Source organism: Dryas octopetala, chromosome 7 (assembly GCF_963921425.1).
Source record: "Dryas octopetala chromosome 7, drDryOcto1.1, whole genome shotgun sequence".
Classification (NCBI taxonomy): Eukaryota; Viridiplantae; Streptophyta; class Magnoliopsida; order Rosales; family Rosaceae; genus Dryas; species Dryas octopetala.
In genome coordinates, this window is record NC_141372.1 from 5,726,425 (window position 1) to 5,747,464 (window position 21,040).

At 36.1% G+C, this 21,040-nt stretch overlaps 3 protein-coding genes and 1 pseudogene across 6 annotated transcripts; all 4 read right to left on the reverse strand.

Moving 5' to 3' along the window:
* Positions 1-470: 470 nt before the first annotated feature.
* Positions 471-3,259, reverse strand: BZIP9 (basic leucine zipper 9). Of its 2 annotated transcripts, none has more exons than XM_086251494.1 (6): positions 2,892-3,259; positions 1,879-1,996; positions 1,557-1,719; positions 1,388-1,463; positions 1,121-1,246; positions 471-936 (listed from the first exon to the last, which is right to left on the reverse strand). In XM_086251494.1, the coding sequence occupies exons 1-6, from the start codon at positions 3,213-3,215 to the stop codon at positions 643-645; spliced, it is 1,101 nt and encodes a 366-aa protein (XP_086107620.1). In that variant the 5' UTR covers positions 3,216-3,259; the 3' UTR covers positions 471-642. The 2 variants fall into 2 exon arrangements, with proteins under 2 accessions (XP_086107620.1, XP_086107619.1); XM_086251493.1 differs by having other exon boundaries at positions 1,873-1,996.
* Positions 3,260-7,201: 3,942 nt separating this feature from the next.
* LOC147278936 (26S proteasome non-ATPase regulatory subunit 11 homolog pseudogene) lies at positions 7,202-10,562 on the reverse strand (annotated as a pseudogene). The gene is made up of 3 exons (XR_015123345.1): positions 10,386-10,562; positions 9,974-9,995; positions 7,202-7,990 (listed from the first exon to the last, which is right to left on the reverse strand). The product of XR_015123345.1 is annotated as a 26S proteasome non-ATPase regulatory subunit 11 homolog pseudogene (transcript).
* Positions 8,415-9,936, reverse strand: LOC147278937 (Nucleotide-diphospho-sugar transferases superfamily protein). Of its 2 annotated transcripts, XM_086250712.1 has the most exons (2): positions 9,826-9,936; positions 8,415-9,734 (listed from the first exon to the last, which is right to left on the reverse strand). In XM_086250712.1, the coding sequence occupies exons 1-2, from the start codon at positions 9,890-9,892 to the stop codon at positions 8,827-8,829; spliced, it is 975 nt and encodes a 324-aa protein (XP_086106838.1). In that variant the 5' UTR covers positions 9,893-9,936; the 3' UTR covers positions 8,415-8,826. The 2 variants fall into 2 exon arrangements, with proteins under 2 accessions (XP_086106838.1, XP_086106837.1); XM_086250711.1 differs by having other exon boundaries at positions 8,415-9,930.
* A 1,012-nt stretch (positions 10,563-11,574) lies between the features above and the next one.
* LOC147278938 (uncharacterized) lies at positions 11,575-13,533 on the reverse strand. The gene is made up of 2 exons (XM_086251817.1): positions 13,265-13,533; positions 11,575-12,281 (listed from the first exon to the last, which is right to left on the reverse strand). Exons 1-2 carry the CDS (start codon positions 13,430-13,432, stop codon positions 11,751-11,753), a joined length of 699 nt encoding a protein of 232 aa, XP_086107943.1. The 5' UTR covers positions 13,433-13,533; the 3' UTR covers positions 11,575-11,750.
* Between the last annotated feature and the right edge of the window lie 7,507 nt (positions 13,534-21,040).

Here is a 21,040-nt window from a genome sequence, read left to right on the forward strand (position 1 = left end):
TACACAAGTTCGAAAAGATGTAGTTTTAGAAATAAACACAAAATCAACACCAAAAATATCAATAGAGGCTCCGGACTCGGTTGAAGGGGAGGGGGGTTTGGATTTTGTATTGACTTGATTAGCTGGAATACTTAAATCAGCACCAACAGCGCCATTAAAGGTGGGGATCAGATGCCTCTGAATATAAAAGCTTTGACATTAAGTTGGGTGCGCGTGCAACCCTGGATGTGTCTGCTTTGCTAACAACAACAATATGTGGATCGATCCCCAAGTTTCAACTACAAAACGCGGTTTCTGTGTGCTCTTCATGTGAAACTCTTCAAATAAATGAAAACCATTTCCTTTATAGCACAGTTGGCAGCATGATCTTGCTCTTTGCAACCTCAATTATTATGCAGAAAACAAAAAGGAAGAAGACAACTGTACATGAGGGCAGAGGACCCTGTTGACTTAAAAAGTGGAAAAACATGGAAAGCAACTTTTTTCTTCACTAAAACACTAAATTTTACAGGAGAATTTAAAAGAAAAACAGACAAGAAAAAAGAGACACTTCTAAACTGCATAGAAATCGGCCTACGGCATATAAGCCATTGGATCTAATTGACAGGACACAGAGAGAGGCATTACAATCCTAATAGTAGTTTAATGCCACATATCAGACACACAGCTTACAGCATCGCTCATGATCCTGGTACTCATGTTGCTATTAGTCATACCAGCATTTCCAAGTCCAAGGCCTGAGTTCTGTCCAGAGACTGCAAGTCCAGCATATGATGGGGCATCCTCTCCATGAATGGTGATGGTTGGTGAGACATGTGCTACCCCACGCAAATTATGAGGATTGAGTGGTTGCGGTGTGCTGAGATGACCTTGAAGAATTTGATTTAAACTAGAGGTTAAAGAGCCCCGAGCAACCATATCTTCAGCTAGCTTCACCTACAATGATAGTATCGTTCTTCAGTGAAAAACTCCTTGATATTTTACAACTCTGTCACATAGTAATTCTTTAAATACACACACATACATATGATTTTCCCTTCTCTTTTTCACTGTCACAATAGCTTTGCTGAAGTTTTATATAGTTTGCATTCAAAACAAATTTTTTGATGTTATACTATACCTTGGCTCTCAAAGCTTCCACATCTGATTTCAGCACCCTATTATTTGTCTCAGCGTCACGGAACTGTTGAGAAGCATCCGTAAGCTGCCTGTATAAGGTTGAATTGCTTCCTCTTAGTTGTTCAACCTGAAAGAAAACCATGAATCGAACTTGTGTATCAGACTTCCAAAAAAGAAACCAATCATTTCCCTCTATCTTCTTTGTTCTGGTAGTCATTTAAACACTAAGCTTTGTTCTGGTAATGACTCCAACAAAAAAATTTGATACCTGACTCTCAAGCTCTTGCAAATGTTGTTGCTTTCTTCTTCTTGATCGCCTAGCAGACTCCCTATTCGAGACCATCCTGCATCGGTAGTGATAAGGTAATGCAGTTTGAATCAATTCCCCTCTAGCATCTCAATCTTTAAAAGAAAAAGAAAAAAGGTATATGAAATACCTTCTAATGCGTTTTATATCACTGGGGTCTGTACTGTCTCCACATTGACCTGCTTCTAACTCAAAATCATCTTCATCTGATTGCTCACCAGAGGAACCACTGGTGGCTCCTCTTGCTTGGTTATCTCTGCCTATTGGTTTACCAGCCGATGCTGGACTACCAACTGAAAGAAAATCCAATATATCGAAAAACTAATCACAAACCAGCAAAGAATTGCTTAAGGACCAAACCAAGTGATAAAGTTTATGCATTTTGATTTAAGAATATGCCCACATAATGCATAAAGTGTAAAGGTGAATGTTTGATGTTTACTAACCCATACCACAAATTGATGACTGAGAATCCATGGTGGCTGAGATGCTGGAGTTCTTTGGAGTGAGATTTTGATTGCAGAGAAGGTCTGTCAGTCCACCACTGCTTGAAAATCCATTCATTATGTCCTGCATTTATGGAATATATATTGTGATCATGTGACTTTGCTAGCTAGAATCAAAATTTGACACTTCATAAGTTCATAGTATCCTTGTCGTGTAATGGCTGCTATGGACTTTTGGTGGTCTCAAAAGCTACACACTGAGCCACTGACTTAATTATGGAAAACGAATTAAGAATTCAAAACAGTAAAAGGAAAAGATAAGAAGACAAAAGGATGAACTAAATTTAGGTACTTAATTGGTTGCGCTTACAAAAGGTACCCACATCCACCTTAATTTTATATATGGAACGGAACAAATGCGCATACAGAGAACAAATGGCTGGAACCCAACTGGCCAACTCAATTGCGTTCAAGTTTTCTTCCCAAATAATATTATATCCGATTAAGAAAACATATTATGGGTTTTGGGTGTTACTTTTCTTAACATAATTGGGTTATTATTTTATGCAAGTGAAGCTCAAGATGACTAGTGATTATGATACAAATACAATGAATAACCGACACTACTTATGAGTTATGACATGGGATTATCATTAATTTAATCATCAAAAACAAATTTTACTTTGTCATAATTCATAAATAAATTCTTAAACAAAATTACTTTATTAGGATGTTTGAATTATATATGTTTCCCGAAAAAAATTGACATGACTCATGATGTAAACGTACTACCAGTCTACCATATATGTTTTAAATATAAATTATTTTAGTAATATAAATATTACTAAGCAATATTAGCAATGTTCATTTTCAATCCCACAACGACGACGTTTGAGTCCACTACTAAATCAAATAAAGATCCTAGATTGCCACGTGTTTCGTGTGCGGAAGATACTGACGTGGCAGAAAACTGGACCTGCCGACCTGGTGTGAGAAAGTGAGTGTTGAGTGTGACTAACCCGGTTTCTGAAAGCGAAGCTGAGATCACCGGACGAAACGACGTCGCTGCCGAAATAGCCATCAATATCGGCTGCGAAACTTCTGTCCCTGCAGTGAGTCCGAAACTGGCCGATTTTTTCGTGCCGGTGGTTCTGAGTGTCGATGATGACCTCCTCGTCGTCGATCATGGTATCCTCCAGTCCCAAACACTCCCTCAGAGCCAACTCCGACAGGCTCCGCTTCAATTCGCCGCCGCAACCGAAGACCGACGTCGACGACTTCGTCTGCTGAGAGTGAGCGGTGGCGGAGCGCATGGCCACGTGTCCGGCTGGCTTCTGCTCCATTTGGCGCGAGCTGTCTGTGCTACCTCCGGTGAGATTAGCGAGCAAGCGAGCGAGGAAGAGAGAGAGAGAAAGGGGAGAGAACAGAGCAGAGCCAGTGAGGTATAAATAGGAAAGGCGATGACGTGGCAAAGTACGTCGAGGGAGGAAAGTAAAAGTGGGCGGCACATGAAGTTAAAAGCTTGACGTTCTTGAATTACGAAAATACCCTCTTTTGTTTTGTGAAATGGCGGGACGGACTGTGTGTTTTCGCCTGGCGGTTTGTGGGTGCTATGGTAATTGCAGATGGACTGGTTCTTCGTGTACAAGTAATGCTATTTATGGATATTTTCTTTATAATTTTATTTGAAAATCTAAGCCGTTGATTCCTAGAATCTAGAAAGAATCAGCATACTGCCACGAAACAAGTTGATTCATGTGGTGGGCCACCTGAATCTGCTGGGCCTGGTTCTGGTTCTCTGTTTACAAGAAATGAAGAAACTTATGAATGAAAGTTACCTTTGACCGAAAAAAAAAATGAATGAAAGTTACCAAGCATTTCGACCAAAAAAAAGTTACCAGACATATGAATTTGCACTACTAAATGTTCTATATTTTTTAACTGTTAATTAGAATATTGATTGGTTAGGCTTATGTTTGAATGTACGATTATTAACCATTTTGCGGGAATAACATATTAGGCTTTATGACAAGAAAACATTTTCCATTAAATATTACATTCGTTTACATCAGTGGTAATTGGTAAGAGCAAGGAGGGTTAGGAGAAGAACATAAATTTGGAGTTTAAGGACTAATAAGGACTAAGGACAAAAGACTAGGGACCAAAGATTGTCATAGTTGCAGTACACTGTCAAAGTTAATTGGATTAGTTTTCTAAAGATCAATAAAATTAATTAAAGATGAAATAAGCTGAAAGATTATTTGGTCCACATATTTAAATAGGTTAGACTTACTATCATGCTAAGTCACCTAATAGGACTCTTATGGTGAATTATTGGTCCCTATATGTGTCATGGAAGGTCTAATTTGTTTATTCAACCATTTTCACTTTGAGACTATATAAAATGATGTCCTTCTAGATTTGGCGCTGTTTTTATTTGATGGGTCCTTGTCCATAAGAATTGGAAATGGTTCAATGCTTTTAATATGAGTGACGAGATAGAATTATTACTAAATTCATTTATTTATTTATTTATTTTTTCCAATTGGTGATGCTAGGCTGCACAACCTAGCCTTTCCTTTTTACATGCACCTTCTTTTATTTATAACATGAATTCAAGACCAGAAGAGAGAAAGTTATAAATGGAAAAATAAAATGGAACACCTAACAACATATATATCTTCAAATATCATGAACTACGAGATCGCCCATTTCATTCTAGCTCTTAACATATTGTTTTCAAGTCCGAACTTTTATTGCAACAAAATAAATTAAGGAGTTAATTGACACTTTACTATCAATTTCCAAAAAGAAGAGTGCTATAACAAATGATTAGTTGATGACTATTTCCTTTTAATAAAGGAGGTTGCCATTAAATCTACAAAAGGAGTGGAGTTTAGGAGTAGAAAGAGTAACCTTGTTACTTAGTTTACATAATCAAGTCAATATTTACTGTGTGTTAGAGGATAAGACATTTATTACAGTTAGACAACAAAGCTTGTGTTGGCTTTATGCCCTTGGCCTTGGATCCACTGTGGAAATGTATTATTGCCATTTTTGGCATATGCCCTTTATCATTAAAGTTCCCATTAATTAGAATTTAATTTCCTCTTGTGAGTTTGGATAAAGTTGAATTAGAGAATTTGATCAAGGAAAGACTCTCTGTTCCTTAATCAGTTGGATAATTAATTAGGCTCTAAACTATGGTGGACATCCAATGAATTGAAGTCAAAAATCCAGAAAAGGCATCATGCAATATTTAATCTTTATTGTGCCCATAAGCAAAGGAATGTTATTAACTAATGCATGCATGGAAATCAAGCATTGGTTTGAGGTGGTGTGTTTAGGAAGATATAGTGGATTTCTATGGATTTAGTGGGACAAAGCAATGAGAGAAGCTTGATTTGGACAAGCACCTACCTTAAAGACAAAGGTGCTGGTAGATGCTTTGTATATATGCCATGCTTTGTTTTTTGTCTGAAGCTTTGTATGCCATGCTAAAAAGGAGGTCTACTGGTCTTCACTTTCTCTAAGTTTTAAAGTAATGAGCTTTGCTTTTTCATGTAATCATGTCTTTATTTACTCTTATTAAGACCATGTATTTCCTAACTTTTCAAGATGAATTATCAAAACAAGCCCCCACGTCAGAACCACCATCAAAAGTAATCCAATTTCTTGCAAATATAAAATGACCAAGTGGGGAAAAGAAAACCACAAGTTTCATTCATGATAATAAAACAAATTATTCTTTATAATGTTTATAGTATAAGACTTCGTTTATGGTACATACAAACACCGTATATAAATCATTTGCATTTCGCGATGTTTCTTTCTGCATGTGAGAGTAAAAGTGAAACTTTACATTTTAAAATTATACCGTATAACATACAAATAGATCTAACTATTTACAAGTTTATACTTTAATATAAAAAGTTGAATATCTCAAAATGTAAGAATTAAAAAAGATGTTTATATGTCATCTGTGTGACACTATAGAATTTATTCAAATATATAGTACTAATGCATTACTTACAATAGAAGGCTTTCTTGTTTTTTTTTTTTTGGTCAGAGAAGGCTTTCTTGTGAGTTATCCTAATTTTGTCTAGTCATTCTTTACGACTGTTGGACTGGTATAGAGCCCTCTCCCAATTCTATTTTGGCCTTCTTTTCCTGTTCACTTTTAGATTCCTTAGGGCACTTATTTTTTATGTGATCAGATCCAGCTGTTGGGTTTCTTGTTTTATACCTTAGTCATTTATGGTCCTATTATTTACCATTCAAATCTTAGGGAGATATGCTCCCATCTGTATGTATATTTTGAAAACTTCCAATTATCCCCCATCTTTATATTAGATGTCACTTTTTTAGTAAAGTTGGGATCATCTTGAAGAAAAGCAATTTGGCTCAATGGGAGAATGCCTAGTAGGTGATTATTGGCTCCGAATCCTCGGGTTTATATTGTGTGGGATGTTGTTGCTGCTATTATATAGGTTCCCTGGAGAGCATTAATTCCTGGATTCCTGAATTTTCTGATTGCATTCTACATATTCATAGCCAATCCCAATGTTTATTTGTGAATTGAGTTTGCACTTTGCACACAACCGAATGAAATTAGGCTAAAAGGTTTGCAAGTTGCAACTAAATATCACCTACTGAGAAAGAAGAACATAAAGTATACACACCTATTACATGAAAGAGATACTTTTACGTCTGCCATAGTCGATGAGAGAGTAGGCTGTTGAGTTTTTCTCGTTACCCCAAAAAAAAAAAAAAGACTATCAATGTTAAGGAGCAATCATGTCCTACAAGAAAATCCTTGCTCAATAATGTTAGTTGTTCCACATTTTTTTTCTCACATTTATATCTCACATGATGTGTCATTACTTTACTGGAAGGGTATTTCCTTTTTCTTTTTTAGGTTTTATTTTTTAATTTGTAGTGTCCAATGTATGAATGCCATATAAGATGGTATAAAATTGTGGTATAAAAATATAATAAGTGTAGCATTACTGATCATTGCTACATTGGTGGTGTGCCACTGTAGCGTGCCCCAGAATGGTTGGTTTTACAACAAGAGTCAGTCCGGTCCATTCAATAGATTATTGGGTCAAACAACAAAGTCCAACTCTTCCAGGTCCAAGCCCAACAACTAAATGCAACTTCTTGGTTTTGAAATTGGAACTGACTAGTCAGAGTAACTGAAAAAGATTTAAATAGGACGTATATTTTGGGTCAATTCGATTTCAAGACACGTATTTAAGGTTGTATTGATGAAAGACTCTTATTAATGGTTTGTATCAACGTGGGATATTCGGGGTGGGTCTTGACTTGGAAGTGGTGATGGGTGATTTTGTTATTCTAGAATTTAATTAGAGTATTATGGTCATTTGGGTTAGGGGTTAGAATTATAATTTAATAAATGAGGCCTAATTCGGATGAGATTATCCCATCAACATCATCAGCTTGGTTCACCATGATCAGAGCAACATGTATTTTAGACTAAAGACTGCCCTGGGATCTTCGAGAGCATTGAAAGATTCAAATGCTTCAAAGAAATAGCTATAAGCAGTTTTATAATCTCTCTCTTCTGCAATTCTATGGTACCTTGTTGAGCTGGAGGTACTTATATGGCATTGACAGCAGTCCTTGCAGCCGTAAGGGCAGCTTTTGCCTTTGGAAGGTTTCTCAATGAAAAATGTAGCTTGCTGTCCAACAAGTCTATGTCCACAAGAAGTAGCTTGTCACCTAATCTCTTCACCTCTTTGACCAAGCCTGTGCGAAGGGGCAAAGCTTCTGCATACTCCTTATTTTCCATCAAAAGAGCTGCAAGTCTTGCGTCAACTTGCTGCCTAAGGAAGGTACGCGATTCTGCACAGGTCCATTCCACCATTTCTTTGCAGAGACCAATCTGGAGATCAGATGTTCCTCGAGCTCTTGCCTGAGAAGGTCAGAGTTCTTTTATACGCAGAGCTCCTGGAGAAGAAGGATTGCCAAGTATGCATTACAGAATGGATATATCCTCAGATGGGTTTTTACCCCCTAAGGCCTGAGAAATTGACTTTGTTGTCACAGGAAGATATGATGAAGACATGGCTACAACTTGAAACAATTTCAGGTCCTACAATATAAAAAAGTTAAATAATAGTGTAAATAAATAAAGAAGTGCAATTTTGTGTAGATTATTGAAAAGAAAAAAATTCCCCTTACTGCCTTGACTTCATGGGAATAAAGGATTATATTATCCTCAATAGACTAATCACTCTTTAAGGGTTCCTACCGCTAGCAGTATGTAACAGTTCCATGGTAATAATTCTGCCTCCAAAAGTCCAAAATAAGTTTTGCAAGCTTTGATGAGCAAAGCTCCAAACAATATCAATTGTTTTGCTTGATTAAAAGGCATTTTCATTCTAAAATATGAGGTTTTTAAGCTAACAAACATTACATATGAAAAAGAAGTATCAACTTCATTTTTCATAGAGAACATTAATTTCTAATTCATAAGAATTTTTCCATCAACAAGAGTCTACCCTTTAGAGTATTTTTGGCATACAACATTAACCTGATTGCATTGAAAAACCTGTCAAATGCCCCTCAGATTATCACATAGTAGAAACTGTGTTCAAAGTATTTGGTAAATTGGTATTAAAAGTACAAAGATAACTGTAGCTGTCAGGTCCATTTTGACAACATCAAACATGTGACAGCTAAGATACTGGTACAGAACATGATGAATACAACGACAAGGTATCATCCTAATGCTCAGAACTAAAGAAAGCATTTTGAAGTTGCTAAAGCACCAAGAATCAACTAGAAACAATACTCCTTCACATCTTTGATAGAATGGAGAACTAGGATACTCCATCATACAACTATGGGATTATAATCCTTTCTAAGCTTTGGAAATTTCTGCTCGACCGGAAAAAAAAAAAAAAAAAAAAAAAAAAAAGATACCAACTATGATTGATCACAAAACACCAATTTCCCTCCTTTTTGACACAGCCCTTGTTCACCAACAGAATTAATTAACTTCCCATAACTATACCTCAAAGGCATTCTCCCTAACGCCCTATGAAACTCAACTATGCAATCCCCTCTCCTCTTCCTATGCTTGACTCTCCTACTACTCAAACCCACCCGCGCCACCTCCCCATTCAATCCTCGCCGTCCATCAGCATCAGCATGATCATTGCGCGCATCACCCCAATCCCTAGCCCTCTCAGCCCCCACCAATATGGGTCCCACATTGGCCTCATCTGCCACCACAAAATTCATCAATATGTCCTCACAATTATGCATCTTATCCACGATGCTCCTCATTTGGACCATCTCGGGCCCTCCTCCACAGCTGTACCGAAACAAATACTCGCTTTTCAAAATCATAAACTTAGTGAGTATGATCGAGTACTTGTCTGGATGAATGGTGTAGATCCACTCTTTCTTGGACAAATCTATGTCATGCGATCTGACAAAGAATCCAATCAGACGGTCTGGGTTTGATCCCCACATTCTAAACGCAAATTCGAAGGATTTGGGGTCGACTTCAACATCATCATCACAGACCAAGACAGCTCGGGTCTTAATCGAAGGTCTGGGGAGGAATCGATTATTGAGGCTGTGTGATGCTTGGCGGATTACAGAGATGCTATTGAACCCGAAGGACGAGTGTGTGAGATTGTGTGCCAGTTGAGCCAAGGTTTGGGATGGGGTGGAGGGGTTTCCCCAGAGTACAAGAATGGACGAGACCAAAGATGAGGCAGCATATGTGGCGACGATGGATTGGAGGAGAGGGATGCGAGACTCAGAGTAGCCATTGATGAGGACTGTTAGCTGGTCTGAGCGGAGAGTTCGTGGGTCCTGCTGGGCTGTGGGGTTGCAAAGATCAGTGGAAAGTGTACGGAGAGAGAGCACAAGAACATCCACAGAGCAGAAAAAGAATAAGAATATGAGAATTACATATGTTGTTGGCAATGAATTCATCTCTAGTCCCTTGTTGTTTTCTAACTGTTAAGAATTTTTGCATCAACCAGAGTCTACCTTTTAGATTTCAGAGCTTTTTTTCTTTTTGCATACAACATTAACCGAACCGCATTGACAAACTCACCAAATTCCCATCAGATATCTACCTGTTGTGAAAAGATCCAAAACAAGATTATCACGCAGTAGCAACTTCATGTTCATGTTAAAAAATACAAACTCATCCATGCCCATTTTGACAGCAACATCAAACATGACAGCTTAGATTTCATGTCCTAAAAATCTTTCTCAGCACAACAGATTGCTATTCAAGTATAATAATCAACCCCAAAACGTACAATATTCATACAACCAATCCCAAAAAAAGCTATGTGAAGCCCAAGCTAGCTAGAAGAAGGTCGGACACAGATATGAAAAGCTAAACCAAACACCATGCCAAAATGGAAGGAAACCAGTGAACCAGACAAAGAAGAGGAGCAATAACTCAGGTTTTGCAAAATCACAGAGAGATCAAAGCATGAGATTTTCGATGACGGTACCTGAACACTGAGCACTGAGCAGAATCGCAGTGGGGAAAATCGACGGTTCCGATTCTGAGGACTCGATCTTGGGCGTGCCAAGTCCAGGTGAACTCGATTTGGGCACCGGGTTTCGTATTCTTTAAGATTATTTCTTTCTTTTTTTCAAAAAAAAAAAAAAAACTTCCTTATACGAAGTCGTTTTGGGCATCTCGTTCTTTGAGAAATAACTACGCCTCTTGGTAAGATGCGCGCCAACATTTTCCCCGCTTCCTCCGCAAGGACCGCAACAAAATAAAGATTAAATTAAATTTTTTAATAATCATCACAAAACAACCTACCCGTAATTATATATTAATAAATTGGCGGGTCCATTTAAAATGGGTGGTTCTTAATAACAATCCGTAGCTATCCCGCTAGCAGTCGATTTTTGCTAGTTTTCTTTATTCGTCCGCCCTTTTTTGTATTCTCGTTAATATAATTTAATCTAATTGGAACAATTTCGACGGATTAAAGAATTTGTACCGAAAAATATCCAACTTATGGTCTAAACTACACACATTTATTCATATTACACTGAAAATTGTTATGAATCCACACTAATTAACGCCCATATCAGAGTCATAGAAGACCTAAAGCTATGCTAATAGCCTACGGTGTACCACTACTCATTTACCTTCCTTGGATGAATTGAGACATGATTGAGATGGAATCATGGAAGTGATAAAAGCAATAGTGAATGTGTTCTAGATGGATGGGAAAGAACAGATATGTCTGTCTCACGTAGGGTTACGCAAGCCCACTAATTCCACTTGCATGCTCTTTTCTTGAACTGTTTTTTGTTATAAGTGTGTGTACATGTGACACATGTCACATGTATTAGCCTAAAAGTCGAGCTTGCTAGCTAATTTTAGGTTCATATTGTATGACAACATAGTTTTTGGTTTATGTTGTATGACAATATATAGCTTTTCTTGTGATATTTTTCTTTACAAATTTGGAGATATTTCAAATTTGAATCTCATCCTCTTATATTATAAATAAAGGAAAAACATAATTTCTTTCGTGCAAAGAGAAATTTTGTGTGTGATTGTAATTAACATATAACATTCACAAAGCCCCATTAGCCGATCAAAAAACCACAACATGACATGAATACATGATCAGTTATACTATATATATATATATATCAATGGGATCAATCACAAGATGACATGCTAGCCTTTACACAATTCCTTCAATTATTTTGTTGTTTCCTTTTTGGCCTAATTGAAACAATCATGCACACCAAACGACGTCACTTTGGATCATCCACCCCACTGATCACATGCACAGCACGTAGCTACTTAGCTAGTGATCGATGGACCTCCAATTGGTTTTAATTCATCATACAAAATCGGAATTTTCCCTAACATCCATTTTTTTCTCAGTGCTTCTAAACACAAAGTCCAGATTGTAAAGCACCGGCACCATCGTCGCGGAACACAAGAACACAAGCACCGGTCCAAAAATCCAAAGCAGGAGAGGCAGCGCCGCGTAGAACAGCCGGTTCCCGACGGTGTTCAGAAGATAACCCTTTTCCAGCAAATCGGACACGTACTCTGCGTTGACCAGAGACATGGGTTCTTGCGGACTGTTTATCAGGATGTTGACTTGGTTTATGAACCGGATCGAAAGCGAGTGACACATGAACGAGAAAAGGAAGATGGTCAGCAGGGTCACGTATTTTAACGCCACCATGAACTCTCCGTGGGCCCCATAAACGGCGTCGTTTAGGGGCTTCTTGACACTGTACGTGCTGCTTATCACGGCGGCTAGGCCGGAGCATAGGAGGATCGATGTGGTGGCCATTAGGGTTGATCCCATGATTGTGTTTCGGAGGGTTTGAACGGCCAGAATGTTCTTCTTTTCATTATCCTGCCCAAGATATTATTTTTATGAGTAAATTATTTATTTGATAAATGTTTGAAATATTATTTGTTAAACTATCAATTTGATTAATAATTTGATTATATAACATCTCGGATTATCTCACAAATTTAATATCATGATCAAATGCTATATATGCACGTTCAGCAGTGTACTGAGGAAGGAAGGAGCTGACGTGTTATGCAATACAAACTTGGAGTAGTGCATTGGTGATCGAAGTGGAAGAAAGAATATATGCATGGTGGCATGTAATCTCACTTATCCAATATGTTGTTGGTCGATCACTTGATCTGGCCAAATTATTGTATAATATACACTTCTATATACTTTTCTAGTACCAAAAAAGTGGACCCTGGTCCATGGCCAACAAAACTAGTGGCGAAAATATTCATATATGATGATAAAACGTCAGAGATATAAGATCCCCACTGAGCTACCTTATTGTGAGGAAAATAATATAGTCATGATGACAAATATTCACATATATATAGTTGCAACCAATTGTTATAGTTCTTTTACATGTCACACTTTGATTCTGGGGTTTTTCTGTTTGGTATCATGGAATGCTTGATCAAATGCACTAAGCCAAACTAGCTAGTCGGATGATCAAAGACTCAAATGGAATATTCTGTCTTAATTTTCACGGTATATTTGGAGATGGGAGACCAAAATTGACTATCTAGCAACCTAACTAGCCACAAATTAAGATTCAGGATTATTGGGTCGAGAAAAATAACTTTAATTTACGTTTTTATGTAAAACTGTTTTTTTGTTATGTTATATTGTTAAATTATCAATATAATCAAATTAAGATTAAATTTAAAATCAAATTAAATTTTGAAAGTCCGATAACGTAATATTTAAAAAACAGAATAAAAGTAGAAAATTGTGTTGGGATGAAACATGCCGCTTTTTTTTTTTTTAAAAGTAAGTATAGAGTGCAAGTAAGATATATATTGTGTTACACGTACCTTCATCATTGCCGCGACCCACGAGCGTCGCCCTCTGGTATTTATGCCGATGATGGTAATCTCTGGGTTGGTTCGAACCTTATGCCACAACCATCCATGATAAGCAGCAGTTATCAGAAACCCTAGCGGCACAAGAATTACATCCAAATAGCATTTCCTCCATTCCATATTTGATGATCTAATCTCTCTCTCCCTCTCTATCGCTTTCCCTCTCTCTCTCTTTGAGACTGGCTTTGGGTGCTGATTGATCTTCTAGCTGAGCTCTTATAATAATGGTCCTAGTGATCTTTCTCCTCTCCCACTTTGGTGTGCTTGGGCAGGTATATATATAATATGGGCACACAAAGAAATGAATGTGGACTTGTTTGAATGCGTAATTCAGTGCACAACCAGCCTATATAATTCCATGGGGTGCCACTGCAGGATAAAAATGAACAAACAAATTAAAGTAGGCAAAAGCAAACCCTCACTTTATTGCTAGATTACAGACTATGAGCCTAATAATGTGGGTCACCTTTTTCCTTTTCTTTTTCAGTTTTTTTTCCCATTACATCGAATTTTTGTTAATGGAACCCAATACGCCGAATTGCCTTTATAATTAGGCTTTTTTTGGAGGATATATTAATGGATTGCCCATATTTCTTTTTTGGCTACTCAACTGCCGCTGAGGTATGCACTATTTGATATATGGACGTAATTTCCAAATGGGTGCCTGAAAAAACGGAAAGGTAAAAGGGGCCGGTTTCGAATTTGTAATCAAATAGCTTGCATTGTGAATATTACTTATTAGCATATATAATGTATCAGATTCTAGGCATATTGGGTAGTTCTATACTGAATCTACCTAATCCTTGTATATATGCTCTAGTGTGTTTAGCTTTTTGAAGGACATGTAACAATTGCTCAAAAGGGTAGATCGAACAATATATGGCTCCCAAATATTTTGACATGTATGCAAGCCTAGAAATGGTTTTGGGGGCTTATTAATCTCACCATCTGAATATGTTATGTGTATAAATTGTCAATTAATTTTCAAGTAATTTAGGTTTGGGTGTTTCTCTTCCACACAAAGTTTGAATGGTGTGAATGGTATTAAGCGAAATGAGGGCTAAATGCAAAGAGTGTTAGGGGAGGCATAACAGGAGTGAGAGTCTGACAAGGCGCAGGAGAAAAAGAAGTGATAGGTGGGAGAGATAGCCAAATGAGGAGCACGCCTTCTTCATGAGTCATGAGGGACTGTACACGCACTCCCCCCACTAATTTCACAGATAGATATTAGATCGATCGACTCATATATGGAGCCGTTTCCCTTCCAACTCGATCTACATCTATTTCTTACGTATGGACTACTTAATTAATCAACTAATCAACCACGTATAATTATGATTATGCTAATACACCAATATATATGATCAAATATAATTGTCTCACATTAGATAAGCGACTTACTATTCTAGCTTATTGAGTATGTTAATTAAGTGAGATATTTTCTTAAATTGAACCGATTGAAGTCTTTTCAGATAAAATTGTACACCTGAATAGATCTATTGAACTTATTATCACTATTGTTGTGTTTACATAATTAAGTTAAAGACAATATCGATTTTACTTAATGGACCAAAAATCATGTGGTACCAAACTAAAGTCATCAACCCATGAACGGAAATGGCCGAAACAGTGGTCTGTCATTTGAGGAACTTGGAAATTTGGTCCATGATCACTAATAAATTCTAATGAAACTAACATTAATATATATTAAAATTGGTACGTTGAAGAAAAACATGACTATAGTGACTATACATGTACTGAGAAAATAAGTAGCAATCAATAAAGTACGAATGGGACATTGGCAATATATAGTCATTATAATAGTGTTTGTGGATAAATCCACATGAACTTAACAACCAATCACGGATCGACATGTGGCTGATCAGATCTAATTTTAAACTTTGACTTTTCAACGGTCAAATGAGTCAGACTTAAACCTCCATGTCACCATACCAGCTCAGCAACGCATTTATTGTCGGTTCGGATCGGCTCATCTCAACGGGTCCCCCAAACCCGATCTGAGCCGATCTTAGGATTTTCTAAAAAATTGAGTGTTCATCTTTTCTTGGATATCCCAGTTCGGTTCGGTTCGGCACCTGGTGACCATCTTCTTAGAAATATCCAGTGACCAACATATTGTCATCGAGTGACGGTCGTTATACTATACGTCGGACCCGTCAGAACCAATTCATCCATGTTCAATCCGAATATGGATATGTTTCATACCTGCGTGTGCAAAATATCTGTGATCAAATCGGCTTAGATACCACCGTCATTCTAGAAGATTGGAGTTTGGGACGAAGTGACGAACCGTCATACTTGAGTATCCCTGACATAACCCTTTGACAGACGAGACATCCTCAGCTCACAGTCATGACTATTAGGGCATACCACTTGATGTTCCATACTCGCATTCAATGTTGTATTAAATATAAAGGAGATGGATAGCTGTGCATGCTACTATTCATAACCGAATGCGTGGTCTTACCTCAACCATCCATCTTCATATAGGTAAACTCAACATTTATTACTTTTTTGCCTATAAATACTCAGCCATGCTCACAAAGAAAGGGGACATTACATTTTTCCACACAATAAACCACTCAAAAGGGAATACAAAACCAGCTAAGAATAACCCAGAAGATCTTACCTTGTTCTTCCTATTCTTCCAAGTTCATCATTTGTTCTTCCATGTTTTTGCACAAGCATTTTTTTGTAAATACACTTCATTGACTTCATCATCGGAGTGTATTTGGCTGATACCACACCGGTCCTTCTCCTTTGATTTTGTGTTAATGCAGGAAGATCTCCATAGTCTCAACCAGAAGCTCAATAAAAATTTGATCATCTCAAATGAGCATCCAACAAGGCTTCCAATCAGCCAGATCATCCATTTTAAGTTGTTGCATCTCTCTTACGAATTTTTGTATCAACAAATAGTCCAAAGGAAAAGACAAGCTTTGTATTGGTTTATGGGTATTCCTTCGATCATTTGATGAATATATATTAGCTCAACAAGGTCTATACGGGTCTCACTTTGTCAAAATGTGACTGTGTCCTTGTCCTTTACAGTCATGTTGATCAATGAGCAGTGCAAACATTGGTAGTGGGTATGCGCATGATTAACTAGAGATAATAAAAATAAAAGAAAACATATACATATATTCAATAAAGGCATGTGCTGCATGCATACGCCAAAGCAATCATCCACAAATAAAAGCTAGGCTAGCTAGCTATCCCCTTATCCCTGCACCTATAATATGAAACCCTTTGAAAATTACATCTATAAATGACATTTACTTTCAGATGATGAAGACCAAAAAGAGAGGTCCAATCAATGAGATATGTAATGGGTGCCTTAAGAAGTGGGAGACCAACGACAATGCTTTGAATATATTGGTTATGTCATCCACATAAGACCACTGTGTGTGTGTCTGTCTAGTGCTCTCAGGAGACCCAACATGGTACAAACATTAAGTCTGCAGCTTAATTCCTACCTATCTTCTTGCATACAGATTAAGAAGCTGATGGGTTTTCCACAGATTCGGATGTTCCGTTCATTTTTGTTGGTGTTTATATCTGAAATTATTATTAGTTTCATATATTTTATCATGGTAATCTTATTTGTCAAGATGTTTTGAGTTTAAATACGTAAGAGATAGTATTAGTTTGATATACATTAATTGTTGATTCATTTTATGATCGATTAAGTCTTTTGGATTTAATAACTGTCCAATAATTACATGATTTTATACTTTTATATAATATACTAATCTCTAAATTCAAAATGCTTAATCCTCACTGTTTTGAGGATACTTTTTTATTTTATATTCATTTTTATGGTGGAACATCTATATGACCATTAATGTCCAGTGCTCCTCCATTAAACATGTGTATACGTATATGGTATACCTAACATAGAAACGATATTCTGAGCTTCTAAGTTTCATCAGATTGACAAATGAGGAATAGCCACATTTATAAAGAATATGCTACCTAAAGAATATTCCTATAAAGATTCCTGGGTTTCTAGAAATTTTATCAGAATTTTCATGTGTTATATGCCAAAGCAGGAATATTCTATATCTGAACCAAACCCCCTAATGCAGTCTTAATTAATAATTAGTGGTCTAGCTAGTATATAAATTCCATATACGATACTCGGATCGATCCCACGTCGGCTGTGAGTAGGGAAAATCTAAGCTTATTTTAGGCAGGTTTTGAGTTGTTACAAATATAGAAAAGAACAAAAAAAAAAAAAAAAACTTCTCTAGCAGTTGTTCGGAGTTTCTATTTGAACGCCCAATAAGATTGTTGGAACGGTTTTGGAATTAATTTTTATTTTTCATTTTAACCGTTTACAGGATTCGGACCATGACGCGCCAAGGCTTCCCGGGCCGACTGGTTAAGAAGCCTTACCTTGTATTCCCATGCAGGCTATGGTACAAGGCCTTTATCTAATTTTCAGCCCAAACTACATTTTGGGCCTTGGAAAACCAACCAACCCAAACATCTCACAAGGCTTCCCGCACTTTTTTCAATATGAGAGGCCCATGCAGATTGCCAGATGTCGTAGAGTTAATTACACTTACACCCCATGAAGTTTATCGTTTTTTCACATACATTTTCTGGAGTTTCAACAATTACACATACACCCCCTGAGGTTTCAAAACTGTTGCATATAACCTCCTATAGTGAGACGAAAAATGATGAGAAATTATACAAAATGGCATGCTAAGGGGTTAAATGGCCTAATAAGATTACTCAAGATGTAAGGTTCAACCTCAAAACAAATATTTTCATTTTTGTTTATTTATTTTTTTCTCTTGTAGGAGGTTATATGCAATAGTTTTGAAACCTCAGGGGTGTATGTGTAATTTTTGAAACTTCAGAGGGTATATGTAAAAAGACAATAAATTTCAGATGATATAAGTGTAATTAACTCGATGTCGTATGAAGAATGAAGTATTCATGCAAAGTTCCAAAAAGGCAGAGCAAGCGAAAGTACGGAGGGATAACTAGCTCTCCAAGGTTGGTTACTTCTTACTGTGGGTGGCACAAATTGGACGCCATTAATTTTTTTAATAAGTTAATACGTGTTAAACAATGATTCAATTCATATAACAAAATAAAAAATGTTATTTTCTTATATATTATATGAGAAGTTACTAAGTTAGACATTGTTAGATTTTTAACTCTAATGGTTAAGAGAATTTTTTTCTCACATACAAAATTGTTTGATGTATTAGTATACAGAGAAGTGTTCTAAATCTAACTGGTTAGTAAATTAATACGAAACTAACCATGTTTTTTGGCCCACCACATAACTAATCTCATAATCTGAACCGTCCATTTTTTAGGCCCTACTTTAAATATTATCATTGTAAAAAATCAACTAAATCAGAAATCATTTAGTCATCTAGTTGTGATCAAATAAATAGACGATCACTGTTTTCGATAAAAGCATATAAGTAGCTGTTATTATAATCAAATGACTAAATGACTTCTGATTTTAGAGATTTTTTACAGAGATGATCTTTGAAGTATGGTCTAAAAAATGGACGGTTCAGATTTTGAGATTACATTATTCGGTGGGCCTAATATGGTGGTTAGTTTTGTATTAACTTATTAACCAGTTAGTTTTAAAGCATTCTTGTTAGTATACATATTAATATTTTATTTTTTATAAAAGTTTGAGATCACCGACTAGTATATATCAGTACTGAAATTTAGTTCCCACTCACACTTTTTGCCTAGAGACTAGAGTACACATAATGTGTTATGAAATTATCATTTTCTCTCATACACAAACTCTAAACTACATTAGAATGATGCCAAAAAAATATAATTAGATGGATTAATGAGAAGCAGGAATCACGGCCCTTATGAGTGGGGAGCTAGAAGATGAGCCATGTGCCTCGATGCATTAATCAAAACAGACTTTTCAAGCAGAAATGGAAGGTAATAAATTAGATTGCTTAATGCTGACCCCTTAATTATTTGATTAGTGATTTCTTATTCATTCCTAACCATTATCAATAATCTAAATGCAAAATCTGAAAGTTTAGGAGGGGAGGGATCTTAAATACTTTAAAGGGTTTACATTCTTGAGGCAGTTGGAAAAGAAATCATACATATAAGTCAACAACCATTCTCTTAATAGGAAGCATCTGCATCTCTATATCGCACTGTTTGGATAGTGACATGTGGTCGTTCGATTAGTACTTCAAAATAGACGAAAACATCCGTTCGTTTAAATTTTTAATTTTTAATTCTCGGATTTTGGATAAATTAAAACTAAAATTTACATTCTAAATATCACTTCTCCACTATCTAGCAACCATTAATTCTTGCTCGGAAATCAAATCTAAACCTAAGAAAAATACAAACAAACAAAAATTGAGATGTCGTTCAACTATCAAATGACATTATTCGAATGGAAATACGTTTGTATTCAAGAAAAAAAATTTATTTATTATGGATATATATACTTTTTGTCATTTTTTGCATCACATATTAAGTCAAATAATGTAAAAAATACATACAAAAAATATACACACCGGTTATATTATTCATATCCAAGACATATGAGATTGGACATGAGAAGTATTTGATGAATTAATACATTACATTATGTGGCAAAAAGTTATGAAAAGGGAGGAATATGATTGAGACCCCGTTGTACTAAACTTGATATTTCGGCGTTCCCATCTGTGAAGCATAAATTACATTAATGGCAGTTTCAGGCCTGCAGGTGCATACATTATAAACTATAAAGTATAAAAGAAGACAGCTAATTAATTTCAATTTATTATACAAAGACAGCTAGCTAATTGGCAAGCTAGCAATAAGCTCAGTTTCTTGGTGGAGTACAATACAAAGCTGAATAACAAAAAAGCAAAAGAGAACAAACGAATATTTATTGAATACCCTAACCTTTGAACTATATGCTCTCTATTAGGGTTGAAGTCTCTTTGTACCAAATTTATAAAAATGATTGGTCTGCCAAACGGTGCCGGCCCTGAAGAGGGGCACCGAGTGCGACCAACTAGGGCCCATAAATTTTTTATATATTATATATATGTTAATATATATATATTTAAAAACAAATTTCTGCTATAAAAAAAAAAAAAAAAAAACAAAACAAAACAAAAAAGAGGCAAAGCTATAAGCCTACTTGCCAACAGAGGCCTAAATGGCCGAATTCAATATCAGTAAAAAGGACTACACGGAGACCCAATGTTAATGATCAATTAATTCAATTAATGTGATTCAGATTTCAAAAAACAAAAGTATAGAAACTTTAAACTTACATTTGGCCCTTCATCCTTCTCTCTTCTCAAAGAAAGATGAAGCTTTACAGCGATACAGTCTTTACGCCTTCCGCCTTAGTGATAATGCTCTTGCTTCATTAAATAATAGATTTGAACAGTTAAAAATATATGAAGGTATTTTTGGGTTCTTGTTTAATTTAAAGAAGTTAACTGAATTAGATGACAATGAATTAAAAAATTGTTGTGTTAACTAAATTGGATAGTTTGATTTTATTGAAGCTAATGGAAAGAGTGTGATGTTGCTGCTATTTTTCTTTTGTCAATTTATCATAGCTAATTTGAAATTATTATTGATGATTTTGTTTCTAAAAATGTTAGAAGAAGATCTTTTGTTAATGAAAATATTATAATGTATTGATTCTAAATTGTCAATTGTTTTACAATTTTTTTTTTC

Bases quoted from the DNA above. Each gene is read 5' to 3' on its own strand.
- BZIP9 (XM_086251493.1), bottom strand. From the start codon at position 3,215: ATGGAGCAGAAGCCAGCCGGACACGTGGCCATGCGCTCCGCCACCGCT. The intron at 1,997-2,891 runs GTTAGTCACACT...CCATAAATGCAG, and splicing joins GCTTCGCTTTCAGAAACCGG to GACATAATGAATGGATTTTC. The intron at 1,464-1,556 runs GTATTTCATATA...CTACCGATGCAG, and splicing joins GATATAAAACGCATTAGAAG to GATGGTCTCGAATAGGGAGT.
- LOC147278937 (XM_086250711.1), bottom strand. From the start codon at position 9,849: ATGAATTCATTGCCAACAACATATGTAATTCTCATATTCTTATTCTTT.
- LOC147278938 (XM_086251817.1), bottom strand. From the start codon at position 13,432: ATGGAATGGAGGAAATGCTATTTGGATGTAATTCTTGTGCCGCTAGGG. The intron at 12,282-13,264 runs GTACGTGTAACA...TATCTTGGGCAG, and splicing joins GGGTCGCGGCAATGATGAAG to GATAATGAAAAGAAGAACAT.